Here is a 15,569-nt window from a genome sequence, read left to right on the forward strand (position 1 = left end):
TTCCGAAGCTGTAGGGGGAGCTCTATAGAGAAACCTGCGAGCAAAAAGCGAGAAAACAGCGAAGAAATTGCCAAAACTGCATAGCGCCCCTTTAAGTCTGCAGCGAGAACATAATTAGTAAGCAGAGTTGGGAAACTATACAATAATGACATGCTAAACATGCTCACACATACAGGCAACACACAACATCACATATCGCCATAAAATCATCAACATAAAGTTTCATTTTATAATCACAACCCCAAGGTTGTTTTTGCAGGCGGAAATGTTAATAATAATGTGACATTAACCTAGACTTTTCTCACTATGGTGCAGGGAACAGAAAATAATGAACTGGCTTTTGGGCCTAACCATTTTAAACAGTCAATAGTCCTAAATACTGTAAAATATAAATATATGTGTAATATGGAGAGATGGAAAGAAGTCCTGAAGGAATTCTGTCTAACATCTAGCAATAATACAATAATCCACTTAGTCTGCAGGGAGATCATGGATTAGAGTAGAAGACAGAGAGAGAGAGAGAGAGAGAGAGAAACAGTATTATGTTTAAGTTGGTGTTTATGTTATATTTTATGTTGTGCCAGTTATTGTCAATTTCCTTTTATTTATATGTTATCTGCTTTGGCAATATCAGCAATGTATTGTCATGCCAATAAAGCTTTTTAAATAAAAAAAAAATTGAGAGAAACAGTAAAGTAGGATGAGATTGTTTAACAAGGCAAAGAATCGGGAAAGATAAGTGAGAAGAGAGCAGGGGAGGAGAGGAGAAAGGGTGAGAAAAGGAAGTAGAGAAAAGGGTGTAAAGGCGCAACACAAGAGTTATCTATAGACAAATAGCAGAAAACAACAGAGGAGAGTAAAGAAGGAGAGAACAGAAACAAGATGAGGCAAAGAGAGAAAAAGAGCAGGAAATTCCCCTGAAGTGTGTTTGCGTCTCTTGAGAGGATCAAAGATCAGAGAGACGAGTGACCTTGCGGTCATCTGTCAGCCCTTCTGACTCTGCTGGAGGCAGGATATCTCTCCAGGGAAACACACACACACACACACACACACACACACACACACACACACACACACACACAATTGTACAATATACTATGGAGAACATATGTGTGTTCACACATTCCCACTCACACATATAAACAAAGCAAAGGCATTAAAAAACTTGTCGCAACACAAAAGCTGTGTTTTCACCTAAGGAGTAAACAGGATGGTGTCATATTACACCATAAAGGCTTTCACTGTACATATTGGTCTTTTTCTATTTTCAACTTTCTCACATTCTGTCTGGATTTTACAGACTCACAGTACTTCATACTGTACTGTATATGGCACTCACATATACAGTAAGTATATTATACTTTTAAAGGATTGGTTTACCCAAATTACAAAAAAGCTGACTGACAAATAACTTTCTAGAAATCTGACTGTACTCATCGACACTTTTTTATTGGAACAACTCATTTTTAACAACTACTTAACGATGAAAAGGTCCTTTTTGTAAATGGCTGACAACTTGTTCTCTATTTTATTCGCTCCAGAAGCCAACTCAGCCTTTGAAACAGCACTGCATGATACCATAGGAAACAGCTGCAATACTGGAAAGATTTTATTTTCTGCCATGACACTGCATTTATTCTCAGGGCATAATACTGTTGCTTCTCACACTCAGAATTATGTGAGACCATTTGGATCCTCCATCTTTTCAATGTGGGTAAAAATGCTGTGCAATTATTTTAAAGTGCTCATATTATGATGCTTTTTGGCATTTTCCCTTTTCTTTATTGTGTTATATATCTTTTTTGTGCATGTAATAGGCTTCCAATGTGAAAAACCCAAAGTCCACCCCAAAGAGACCTACCATCTTCCAGAGAAAACACTGTTCACAAACTGCTCCAAACAGCTCTTTTGTAGTCCAGCCTTTACTTCCGTAACAAACGTGCGTCACTTTGTAACACACGTTACAATAATACTCGCCTAGCTGCTAGCGTGGCACTCCCTCATACTCTGCTTCTGATTAGCTAGCATTGCTTACCTGTGTACTGCACATGTGCGACTCCCAACAAAGATGGTACAGAAGTGTGATGCCTCACTCTGTAGCTAAAACAGAGAGCTCAACACACAGGGTGAAAAGAGGAGCTGCAGCAATGTGCAGTATGACAAAAATATGGTGTTTTTTGAAAATTAAATCATGTAAACCTATTCTGATATAACCTCTAAATACAATTATGAACCTGAAAATGAGCATAATATGAGCACTTTAATGTTCATTTGGGATCTTATATTGTTATTAGCCGGCGCAGGATATTGTATGCTGGCTGAGGCAGCGGCTGACCACTTGTACAGTGCCTTATTAAAATCTTCCCATCCTGGATGACAGAGCTGCCATAAGGAAAGGTCTATTACAGGATGAAGGTATCACAGATATCATGGAGGTAATGTTGCTACAACATGTCAGCTCAGAGATAAAAGGACACAAATGTTGCATCACTTTAATGATAATATGAACCTTGCATGATCACTGATTCAGTTACAGTAATGGTAAGGATAGGCTAGTGTGTTTATATGTAGTTTGGTGGTCATTTATTATGTAGTCAGTAATGCACTAAACTTACTAAACAAAAAAACTAACCAAGAAACCCACAAACAAACAATGTAAAATTTAAAAGCATTTTTAAAAAGCTTTTGAGGTATAGGATAGTGGTGTCAACAATAATCGATTCGGCAATGCATCGCAATGCGGGGCATGCACGATTCAGCATTGATGCGGCAAAGTGCCATAATCGATTATGTCACTGTTTATTTTCTGGCCTTGAGTGGACAATAAAGTTGTGAAGTTTCAATTACTTCCAGGGGCATAACAACAACAATCAAGATGGCTGAGGCGGAGAGAGATGACAGCGATAGACGGGTAATTAAAAACACACCCAAAGCTTGGAAAGCGGACATCTGGGCACATTTCGGATTCTACGAAGTTAATGGGAAACTAGACAAGACTTGTCGCGGTGTGTAAAACCTGCCACACTAAAATCAAGCACGTTGGCAATACAACTAACTTCACGAACCATGTTGATCGTTGGCATCCTGAGTTGGCTTCAACAACAACACAAAAAGTCGACACATCCTAGCCAAGAATTGACGAGTCGCTAGTGTCAACGTTGCCACACAACTCCGAGAGAGCAAAGAGGATCACACGATCGGTGGCATGTTTCATAGCGAAGGATCTATTAGGGATAGGAATAGGATCCCCATTCTGTGGTAGAAAATGCGGGGTTTCGCCACATACTTAAAACAATTGAGCCCCGGTATAAGCTACCGAAAAGAGCTACCTTCACTGATTCTGCGCTTCCCGCATTGTACAAAGAAACCAAAGCAAAGGTAATGGAATCAATGTGTAAAGCCAGTCGTTTAGCCATTACAAGTGACGCCTGGACTTCAGTCGCAACAGAGTCCTATGTAACCATAACGGCACATTATATTAGCGAGGATTGGCAGATTGTATCACATGTGCTGCAGTCACTGCTGGAAAAAGTTGGCTGTTATTGCTCTATTTAATTTCAAATGGTTCTAAAGCAGAGAGAAGAGAAACATTTCTCATTCAAAGCACTGACAGCAGTGATTTATGTTTTCTTTTTCAGGTTTGAAAATGCCATATCCAATACCCTGTACCATTCAATTTTATTTTATTTAATGACATTTATGTCAAAGATACAGGAGAGTGATAATACACACATAGCAGCCAATAAAATCTGTTGTTCTATATCTGACTGCTTGTATTGCATCATGACTGATGAAAAATTTGAACACAATTTGTTGTGTGCAGTAAAATTTTGATGCATCGCAATGCATCGTACAATCGAATTGAATCGAATCGTTACCTGGTGAATTGTAATCGAATCGAATTGTGAGGGCAGTGCCAATGCACACCCCTAGTATAGGAAAAGTTACAGGGTATACATACAGTAAATGGCATATACTGTTTACATGTCAAGTCAGAAATATAGCCGACATGCTGTTATAGATACTGTTAATAAATCCAACTGACCATGCCAATGTGTCTTTGTGTTGTGAAATATTTTCTTTAATCAACAATTTCAAATAATGAGGCTAGCAATATTAAACCATTTAATATCAACAAATCTCATGAAAAGACTGAAACCAGCAGTATGTTAGTCCATCACCATCATTGGCTCTCAGGCCCATTTGTTCCTGTCAAATATGTACATCTTTAGACATGAATCACACATATGTTGTTTATTTAAAATAATAATAATAATAATAATTTGTTGGTTTTCGTCCTGTCTTGGAATTTATTGACGGCAAGGAGACACATAAAATATCACCAGACTTATCATTTGATCTAGATACTGTATGTTTGTTGTATTTTATTAATAGAATGTGGCAATAAATACATGTTAAAAGGACCAGTATTAAACACTACGTTTTACTGAGCAAATACAGTAGAGGTTAATGGTCCTGATCTCTGTGTCAATCAAATCTGCTGGAAACCAGTTGGATCCCATTCCTCCTCTCCAACATTTTGTCCTCCTGCCAGAGATGTTTCCCATCTCGCCCCACACCTCCTCCACTCTGCTCCCTTGTAGTGTTTTTTTCGAGCACTTTTCCGTCCTCTTCCTCCTGAGCATCCTGTGGATGGTGTTAGCATTTCCTCTCACTTCCCACCCCTGAAAACCCTCTGCTGAGGTGAGACATACTGTGACATCTTTTGTAATCCACAGTGTTTATTGGAAAAACAGCACAGTGAAATGTGGGCATCACACAGTGTGTCCACAGTGAAGCTGATGGAAGCAGTGGGAGATACCAAAGGTGTCATCCCTAGCTGCCCCAGAGACCAGGTTTCAGCCACAAAGCCTGCTCAAAATCCCCGAAACAAGATAAATAGCATTGTGCATACTAGAAGTGGAGCACATTAGTCAGATGCAAAAAAATAAAAAAATAACTCCAAATTTAAAAATGTTATGGTATTACTGTTTGGCTATATTATAAGTGAGTCATGCACTTAGTCACATACAGATGGCTGTGGCACATCTGAGGTTTCTGTGGTTCTCTCATTGAAACGTGGCTAAAGTCTGATGCAGCCGTGATTAACATTTTAAATCCGGAAACCTACTTGAGAAATCTCGCCTCATGCAGTAACCCAAGACATTTTACTTCTATTGCTTTATGGGGACCCACCAGATCTTGGCCCAGTTAGTGTGCTGGGTTCCAAAAGTTAAAATACCAAGGTCTGATGCATTAGACAAGCTGCATAAGAACAGACTCAATGTTGTTACATGAAGAAATCTGACTGTATTCTGAGATGGCGTGATTACATATCTACAGGACAGGAAAACAAATGAAAAGGTCAGGCGTTGTTCTGTTTATATCCTCATGTTTTTTAGTATTTATTTGGACTACATGTTACAAATATGTGTGTTGGAAAGATTATCACATAGAAAGAGAAATGTTTACGTCTGACATAGGCAAGCTTTATATAATCATTGTATTGTATTGTTGGTTAAACAGCATACAGTAGGAAAGCCCCAAACACTGTGAATGGTGGACGTCATAGAAGAATGAATGGAGGAAGTTGAATTTAAGAGGGTCACAAAAGAAGGGGAATGGAGAGACGATAATGATTTGACTCAGAACTCAGAAGACAGAAAAACAGAGGGTTTTTTTATGTCTGAGTGGTGGATTTCAGGAAAATGACTGTAAAACACATTACCTTGGAAACAAGCCCTCTGCAAAGCATTTTCTGTTTGCTGCAATGCTGATGTTAATTTTCCACCTCTGCCTGCAGGATAAATAGTCAAATCAAAACTTAAGGAATAGTTGTGCAACAACACTTGCTGTTTTGAATGTTGAATTTTAAGAAGCTTTTGGTAGATTGCTAAACTCAGGAAAAATAATCAGGTCAAAGGGTTTTTCTCGTTTTTTTCCTCATATCATTTAAGATTGTGGAAAAGTTAAACTATGCTTTCTCCAGTATGTATAGTGTACTTTTCTGTATATTGTCATCTAAACCAATATTTTGCACTTTTGCTTGTTTATTTGCATATGGAAAATAAAAATTTGATCACAAAAAAGATTGTAGAAAAGGCGAAGAACAAATCAACTGTCAGCTCTGTATTGTAGTATTATGTAAGCCATTAACAATGCATCACCTGAATGAACATTATCTCTCCCTCTCTTTCACACTCTGCCCTCATGTTCATTTTCCCATAACTCCCACCCTACTTGTCCCAACCTTCTCCATCCAACTATTTCCCTTTAACCCCTGCTCTCCTCCCAACCTCCGTCACCTGTGTCGTCCTTATTTTCCTGTTTCTCTGCAATTTTCTCATTTAGGTTTTATAGCCTTTTTCTCGCTCCCTGCATCATCCCTCTCTTTCTCTCTCTGCCTTCATCCCTCTGCCTCTCTTTCACTCTCTGACCCAGAGGGCTGTGTTTTGCCGAAATCCAATCCTCTCTTTTTTAAACCTGCTGTTCCATTTCACCCCCATTTTGTCACACTGCAGTGCACACACAATACCCGCTCCTCCCTCATTTCAACCCTTTTCTCTGTCTCCACAAACTCACACACATTCACATAAATGTGCACACAGACACACTCACAAACATTTGCACAACTGCATACACACAGGGTTGGAAAAAAGCCAGATACAGGAAATAAAATGCTTAATTAAGCCATCGAACAAATGTGATGCTCTTGGTTGGATTGAAGCACAACCACACACAAACATACACATCTTACACCCTCCCTTGGGGTTCTGTGGCCATCCATCACAGCTTCACTGACTCCGCTAAACCTCAACTCAGAACCAATCACACAAAGGTTAGGAACTAGCTGAGTATTTGTGAATGTGTGTGTGTGTGTGTGTGTGTGTGTGTGTGTGTGAAAGAGAGAGAGAGAACCACCATTTGCTTTTAGAACAGACACCTCTCGTTTCAGCACTATAGAATGAGCAGATTGAGCAGAGTGAACTGTAATCTATTGTTTACTGTTGAACAGTTGTGACTTCTGATAGTGTGAGGTGGAGGGTCAGCCCAGCTTTGTGTTGTGCTTTGGAAATATTCTCAACTTCTACACTGATGCTGAACTGAAATTCAGAGAGTTTCTCACCAACCACCTTACTGGAAGCATGCACATGTTAGTGACTACTACTACTAGAAAAATGACAGCAATAATGACATTTATTTCATCTTTATTAAATAAATACGAGCTCAGGCAACTGAGATAACTGTGAAACAAACATTCAAAACTAAAACCTTTTGAAATGTGGATAATGTTGCCTTGTCTTCACAACCTCTTTAAACAAGGTAACAAGAATCCCTGATGTTTACACACTATTTTATGAAATGTATAAAATGAGTGGCGTAGTGTTTTATGAAACTAACAGTAGAATAATTCACGTACTCAAAATTACCTGAGATCCAAATAATATAATGCGTACTGTATGTCTCATTAAAGATGTTACTGCTGCTCCATTTTGCTTTCTGGTCCATTAAAGGAAAAATAAAGGACTTTTCATTCCAGTATTAGCATTGCTGTTCCAAAAAGCAGACCACTGCAAAGTCAGTTATTCTGTTTTCTTCTCCTTTGATGCTTTCCCTTGTAACATATTATGCAAATAATCACGATATACAGTAACTGCATGTTTAAGTTTTTGGTCTCCGAGCTAAGGTGCTTAATTAAATGAATGATGGCGTCAGTATCACAGCCTGACATTTTGGAGTGTTAATAATTTGTCCTGTTAGTTGATGCCCCAGTCAAATCCACCTTTCATGACAATATTATCTTCACCTGAGGCTTACAGTGCTCACAAAAAGCCCCCGTCGTTACGGTCTCAATGTGCTTGTCCTTTCACTGTTGTTTGAGAAAGAGAGCGGCTCCAGTCTGTATCCACTGGTTGGGGTTCGCTCCACAGGGAAGACAGATGTGCGTGACCACCTTCACCCTCTCTGAGCTCGTATACAGAGGCAGCCAGATACTCTCCTCTGATGCAGCGGAGTCAGCGGCAGAGTTCTGAGATCAAACGCAGAACACACAAATTAATAAATGTATGCACAATGACTGTATATTCAAGTAGTTGACATGTATTAGAATGATAAAATAATATGTGTTACCCAGCTACCCCACAAACACTAATGAATGATAAATAAATACACCAACATCCCCATGAGTGAACGTGTTTAGCATTCAGCCACAGACAACTGCTTAGACCTGAATACATCAGTTTAACCGTCTAAACTTTTCAGATTGAAAAGCTAAATGCCCTAGGATTTACAAAAAGTCTATCACTGTTAGTTTCATGATTATATCAGACATTATACACAATCTAACAGAAGCACATATATGGTTCTTTGGGCAAAAGTCCATGTCCTGTCCATGTTTCAAATCAATCTGAATGTCAGACAGACAAAAGACTGAACTTCCTCAGTGTTGCTGTTTTAAACACAAACACATACCTGTGGAACCCAGGCCATGTAGCATGGTGGGACAGCCGACACACTGGGAGAGTCATGTTGATTCTCACAAAGATGAACACCGTCAAAACTGCAACCCTCCAACTGGAGACCTCCGACCTGGAAAAGGAAGTAAAGAGATGGTGTAAGAAGCAAAAGGAGTAAAGTAATGGGGGCAATAACAAAAACAGGACAAAGTGATTGTAAAGTAAGGAGAAAAAAAACAGAGAGAAGAGATTATAAGAAGTAAATTAAACAGAGGGACAGGATGACACAGTTTAAAAGTCTGGTGAGATATAAATAGATGAAAAGAGAGAAATAAAAAGTAGAAAAAGAAGAGCGCATGTAAACAGAAAGAAATGTAGCGCGTGACCTAGCATGTTATGCACATTGTACATGAGAGAGTGTTTCTATGAGTGAATTCAGTCTAGTGAGTCAGGGATTTTCCACAGTAGAGCAGACAAAGGGAACTCTGGCGTCAAGTCAGACATACACAGACAACTATTAAATCACCATAATCTGGGCAAGAAAAAGCAAGAGAGCGAGTGAGAGAAAAATCCAGAAAAGGCTACACTGTGTGTGTGTGTGTGTGTGTGTGTGTGTGTGTGGGAGAGAGAACTCATTGCTTCCCAACAACTATCCCCTTTCTTTTTCTCTGTCAGATGTCTGAGCATTTCCCGTCCCTCCCTGCAGCTGCAGCCTCTTTTTAAGCACTCACACCCTTACCCTCTCTCTTTGTATATTTTAACTAAGTGCAAGGCAAGCCGTGCCAATTTGTATTGCCATGACAGAAAAGAAACAAATGCCTAAAAGTATTTAAATTGTAGACAATACAATTACATCACCCTGAAATCAGAGCACGAAAGGGAAATAAATTAAGACTCATTGTGGTATTGTCTCTGTCCTTTAATTGTATGAATTTATGCTCATCAAATGCATGAAAAAAGCAGAGGAGACCAGAGATGACTGGTCTCTGAATTATGCTGTCAAAGGAAACAGACTTGTCTCTACAGTAATAGATAGTAGCAAACTCTTTGCTTTCTTTCTAACTTTCTTCTCTTGTTCAGGTCCTGCCTTCTCATCTGCATCAGTATTCTATTCTTGCCGTCTTTTACTCCATTATTTTTCAATTATCACTCAGCCAGAGTCTGCAATGGACAGTATATAGCGCCAGTATTCTGCAGCTGGATGGGAGCAGTGTGTGTCTGCATGCATGATCTGTATGGTAATGTGTGCTTGTCGTAATTCTACCTTGACTTGTAGCTTGGCCTGTGCAATAGGACTCCTCCATGATGAAACAAACACCAAACTATCCATAGAACAACCCATGGACCTAAAACCACAAAAAAAGATGTATTTAACCTTAGAACGCATACTCTTTCGATCTCACATAAACCCACAAGCATTCAGTGTACCTGGCAGTTTCCTGTCTCAAAGCATTGAGGAAGGTGTCAGGGTGGAAGAGCTCAGACAGATCCAGGGTGTCCGATAGAAGAGCTTGTCTGCCTGCACGCTCCACCCAACTCTGGATACACAGACATATAGAATAAAACAGGCACACAGATAACTGAAGCAAAAATCTAGCAAATAACAAATAAGCACCTAAAGATAACACATAATTCTGGCATAAAATTGCATCAGTTTCACACAAAAGTCAGGCAAAACATTTAGTGGTTCAATGAAAGTTAATTTCAGTTTCAGTTAAAGTGGTGAAATTTGACACAAATAGAGCCGGCTCTAAATATTAAAATATTTACTGTAAATATTCACCCTCTCACCCTGCCCTGAATATTTTTTTTTTTCAAAGAATACAAATGGTTGATTTTGTATTGTATTTGGCTCGTTAAATATTCATAGAGAACATCGATCTGTGAGTGGAATGATCATAATTCCTATCCGAGTCAGTGCGTATTTGTTAATGAGAGATAAAAACTAAGGGTTAAAAACAGAACAAAACACAAAGTTAATAAAAATGCGTGGCCAATAGAGTATTTAATGTCCCCTTTTCCTTTCATCACCATATCAACAAGCTGATAACATTGAAACCCCAACAAACACAAACACACACACACACACACACACACACACACACACACACACACACACACACAATCCCATTTGAGCATGTGCATATATTGTACAGTATACTTGGAAATATACAGGAACATGCATGCAGAAACAGAGATGTGTATGTGCAAAGACACTAAAAGTCAACAAACACTGTATCCATATACACAGTGTGTATATGTACGACTAGAGATAGACCCCTTCAAGCATTCTCCAATGTGTTGATCCATTCTTCCTTATTCAGCAACATCTTCTTTGATCATGTAAGCAGCCTCCTTCTGTGTCACTGCACAAACTACTTATTTTTGTCAAAGGCATAGCTCAGGACTAAACCCGATATATCTCACAATACAACCCTTCTCCGTTCTATGTTTTCCTTTCTTTTTGGAAAATGTTGCAGAGTGGCACAACAACTGATCTCACTGTCCTTTTTACACTTACAGCCAAGCTTTTTGTGATATACATAAGCCTGTATGGCTGCAGTGGCCAGATTTAGGCCTTGAGTGTTGACCTAAGATTGATTTTGATCTATTCTGGGCTTTTTTGCATTTCTTTTTTTTTTTAACATGTAGGCAGTTTTCTCTAAATCATCATATACACTAGTGGATTTTGGAGGTCAGCTGAAGAAAATTGCTGACAGATATAGGCAGAATGAGCAAACATCTGATCCAATCTCTATTATAAATGGATTCCTTTTTAGCACAGCATCAGTCTCCACTGGCTTTAGAGATAAATTGGGATGAGCATTATGCCAAAAAAAAAATATGCACAAATGCAAGCCCATGCCCACATTCACACAGGCACATACTCACAGGCAGATGCACATTCACTCTCTCTCTCTCTCTCTCTCTCTCTCTCTCTCTCTCTCTCTCTCTCTCACACACACACACACACACACACACACACACACACACACACACACACACACACACACACAGAGGAAGATGTGTACCAATAATTTTGGGTATTAATAATACAGTGAGCCAGTGTGTGCTGTTATGCATAGTATTTGTGTGCATATGTGTGTGTTAGCATTTGAGGGTTTTCAAGGTCGTCCTGCTCATCTGGGGTGCACTGCTGTGCTGTTAGCTCTTTATTCTTCAGCAGCTCCACACAGCAGCAGCTCTGGCCGTCTCTGCCTTTATTAGGCTGATTAGCTAACAGGACACAGACACACTGCTAACAGAGATATCACTCAGTACTGATGGGCAGAAAAAGACAGTTAAGGACAGCACAGCCTTCAGACTGACACACATGAAGACAGATGGACTGCAGGTAGACAGGGAGGGAGGATAGCAGGCAGAAAGAAATGAGAGATGGCACAGGCAGACAAGGAGACACACTTTTAACACACAAACAGATGGGTAGGCAGGCAAGCTGGCCCGCAGACAAACAGACACAGGCAGTGAGGCTCGCCCACATGAATAACGAAATGCATCAAATTCACATAAAAATAAACATTTCTGAGCGTGTGTGTGTGTGTGTGTATTCTAGTCTGCCAGAACATACTGAGGTAGACATACAGTCAGACACAGACAGAGCCATCATTTCCTGGCACCAACCAAGGGCAGACACTTCCTAGAACCTCATCCTTTTATATGATAATCTGCTTTTATTTATGAAGAGCTTTTGAAAACAACATTAGAATTTTTCAGGCATGGATTTAGTCAACACATTGCCTCAATCAGTCAAAAAATAATTTTGGTCATAAGCCAAAAGTACTTAGTCTGGTCCTTGGACCCAGGCTCAGCCAAAGGATTCTTGTCATGAGGGGAAACACCAGAAAATACTCAAGGTCTGGGCCATTGTGGGAAGGAAAGTCTGAGGTGCAAAGTCCTTTTTAAATCGTTTGAAACTTGTTCAGAAATATTAAATGGTTATATGAAAGAAGAAGTTTTTTGAGATTCTCCAAAATTAAAATGTACCATCCTATACAGTCTATGGTACCATCACAGCTAAAGACGGTTGTAGGTTTGTTTGTCTTATGTGCATGAGTACACGTGTACCGGTCTATTTATTGTAAGTATTCTGTGTGCTTGTGGGAGAAAGGGAGAGAGACAGATAGACTGACAGAGAAAGAGAGCACAGTATGTCTCTTTGTGCATACACATGCATGTGTTACCTGTGTGGCGAGAGCCTGTGTTACTACAGCTCTGAGGTACTGCATTGGCTCTTCTGGTCCCTCCCATTTATTCTGCCATGTTAAAGGACACTGAGGAAACAAGCATAGAGATGAAGATTAAATGAAAAATAATATTTTAGCTGTGGATGTTCTGCAATCAGTAAGCTTCGTGCTTCAGTCAGGCTACTGTGTGGATGACTGAACGTGCCTCTCTCTCACTTAATAAACGCAGGTGTCAACCCAGAGAGCCACAGCATGCAAGAAGACTGCAGATTCACTGAGCTGTGTGTTAAAGACATTCTTCATGGGGAAGTAGCAATTGTCTGCCCAAAAAGTTGCTAGATTTGTCCCTCTGCTTTTTTTTAATAAAGTCTTAAAAGTAACTAAATTGTGGGATACACTGATTGGTGTAAATCGCATACCACAATGTCCCCATCCCTATGTTGCATTTTGTCTCCCTCTCTCCCCATCACTTAAGTCTACCACAGTCACTACATTGTGCAAAAGACAGATAAACCCGACAACATTGTGCCTCAGTTATTAAAGGGCATACACTCTACTCGGCTGACACTGTGGTCTGGCTAAAACAAAATTTGGCTAACATATAATCTACGTCCATGTTTTCTGCCATGTCAGTGGTGACATTACCTTCTAAACTTCTGATCTCTAAGGGTTAGAGTTGGCATATACCCAGATGAGTGGTTGTCTTACTGTATTAATACTGTATAAATATTTGACTTAGAGTAACTGAAATCCACCCCCAAACTTCACAGTGACAAGAGACTCAAAATATTGCTTTCTGTAAAGGGGACTGTATTTTTAAAGCACTTTTCTAGTCTTAACGACTACTCAAAGCACTTTTACATATTACAGGAACCACTCACCATTCACACACATGCATACACTGTGGGCGAGGCTGCCGTACAAGGTTCCACCTGTTCATCAGATAAACATTCACACACCGATGGGCAATTCGGGGTTCAGTGTCTTGCCCAAGGACACTTTGACATGGGACTGCAGGGCCAGGGATCGAACCACCAACCTTCCGATTGGTAGGCAACCTCTCTACCACTTAAGCCGCAGCCACCCACAAGAGTACAGTTAATGTTGGATTTCTTTTAACAATAACAAGGACCTTTCCACATGCTTACTAAGTAGTTTTAGTTGCCTAACCGTAACCATACGTTAACCAAAGAGCTGGCAGATTCCAAAACACTCATATGTGTAGGTTGAAATGCTCAAAACGTTAATTTTTGGAAGGCAATGCCAATGCCATATTTGTGTGTAGGTGGCAAAAGAAGAATTGCCTCAGGAGACAACTGTTAACTCTGGAACGGGTCTGGCAGTCCATGTTGCTTAAACTGTTAAACAAAGATCAAAATACTGCTTGAAACACACACACACACACACACACACACACACACACACACACACACAGTGGGAGATTGAGGATTAAGAATTTGATATCATTCAAGCTATAAAGTCATAATGTAACTAAAAGGGACTTTGCATGCCTCTCAGCTGCAAGTCAACCATTCAGTTACTCTCCTGCTGTGTGTGTGTGTGTGTATGTCACACTGAAGTGTGTGAGGAGATAAGCACACAGACTTAAGTTACGTCATTGAAATTTGCAAATATTTGTTAATATTTTCCAATCAGTGTTAATGACGCCAGAAAACAAATACTCTTATTTTTTATTATTTTTTTATTATTAGTTTATTTGTCAGGGACAATGCAGCGCACATTATTACATACATAATTATCATAGTCAAAGCCATAACAATATGTGTAGATCTGTTGCATACAAGGTTTCTAGCCAATTGGCTAATTTGCAACCCCAGTCCCTGGTCAAGAAAAATAATCCAAATACTAGAACTGCAAGCAGTTATGACGGGGCCCAAGCCACCCACGCCAGTCGCCCCCGACGTGCCGGGGAGCGCACGAAAGCGGAACCCGAAGCCAGGCGGCGGGGAGGCAAACGTCGGTAAACATCCAGAGGCGCAAGCCGCGACGTCTGCGGTACGTCGCCGTTGCAAACATAGCGGTCAACAGTTCACCTCCACGCATATACACACCACCTTTAAGAATTCTCTACAACAAACAAACTTCTTAACCCCCCCGACCGCAGGAGACAGCAGAGAGAAATGAGAGAGTGACTGAGAGGGTGGAGGCAGGTGTGGTGTTGAAGGAGCAGGGGAGGTGGTCACGTTGTTGCAAACGGCGTCATAGACGCCGATTTATGTTTTCCTCCGTAGGTGCTCCGTGGGAAATTAAGAATCAATGACACCAACATAACCAATCACACTATGACAGACTCTCCACTTAGCACCAACTGCAATGTTTAATTGCACGGTATCGGCTGCTGTGAATGGTGTTGATTTTGGATTGAAAAAGTGAGAGAAAAGAGTTGCATTTGTCCACTGTGAAGGTTTAGCAACTTTGTCAAATGGGTTAAGAAGTTTGTTTATTGTAAAAAACCAGGGGAGCACACAAAAGTAAAAACCAAAATGTAACGGTAGAAGGCAAACATCAGTAATTATTGAGAAGTGTGAGCTGCAAGGTCTGTGGTACATTTCCATTGCAAATACTAATAATAACAATGTAGGTATGTAATGCCTCATCATTCTAAAACAGTTCAGGTTTGTCCGGACAGTCTTACAGAGTTTGTTAATGTGTTTATTGAATTTGAGTTGGGAATCCAGAGTAATACCTATAAATTTAAATTCCTCAACTTCCTCTATGGCCTCTTGCTCTATTTTGATAGTACACTTGGCTTTCCCTCTTATAGAGAAGCACATAGATACAGTATTTTTGATGTTGAGCGTCAGATGGATCTTTAAGCCACTGGGATATAACCTCCAATTCCTTGGTCAGGGTCTCTGCTACTGCACTTGGTGTCCTAGCTGATGCA

At 40.0% G+C, this 15,569-nt stretch overlaps 1 protein-coding gene across 5 annotated transcripts in view; it reads right to left on the reverse strand.

Moving 5' to 3' along the window:
- Positions 1–5,402: 5,402 nt before the first annotated feature.
- Positions 5,403–15,569, reverse strand: part of LOC116048249 (cytoplasmic dynein 2 heavy chain 1) — a 112,650-nt gene continuing 102,483 nt past the window's right edge. For all 5 annotated transcript variants that reach the window (XM_031297228.2, XM_031297227.2, XM_031297229.2 and 2 more), the window contains 5 exons: positions 12,659–12,748; positions 9,885–9,994; positions 9,721–9,802; positions 8,473–8,589; positions 5,403–8,029 (listed from right to left, as the gene is read on the reverse strand). In XM_031297228.2, the coding sequence (XP_031153088.1) occupies positions 7,868–8,029; positions 8,473–8,589; positions 9,721–9,802; positions 9,885–9,994; positions 12,659–12,748 (561 nt within the window). In that variant the 3' untranslated portion in view covers positions 5,403–7,867. The remainder of the gene's footprint in view (positions 8,030–8,472; positions 8,590–9,720; positions 9,803–9,884; positions 9,995–12,658; positions 12,749–15,569) is intronic.

Source organism: Sander lucioperca, chromosome 5 (genome assembly GCF_008315115.2).
Source record: "Sander lucioperca isolate FBNREF2018 chromosome 5, SLUC_FBN_1.2, whole genome shotgun sequence".
In the NCBI taxonomy this organism is placed as follows: domain Eukaryota; kingdom Metazoa; phylum Chordata; class Actinopteri; order Perciformes; family Percidae; genus Sander; species Sander lucioperca.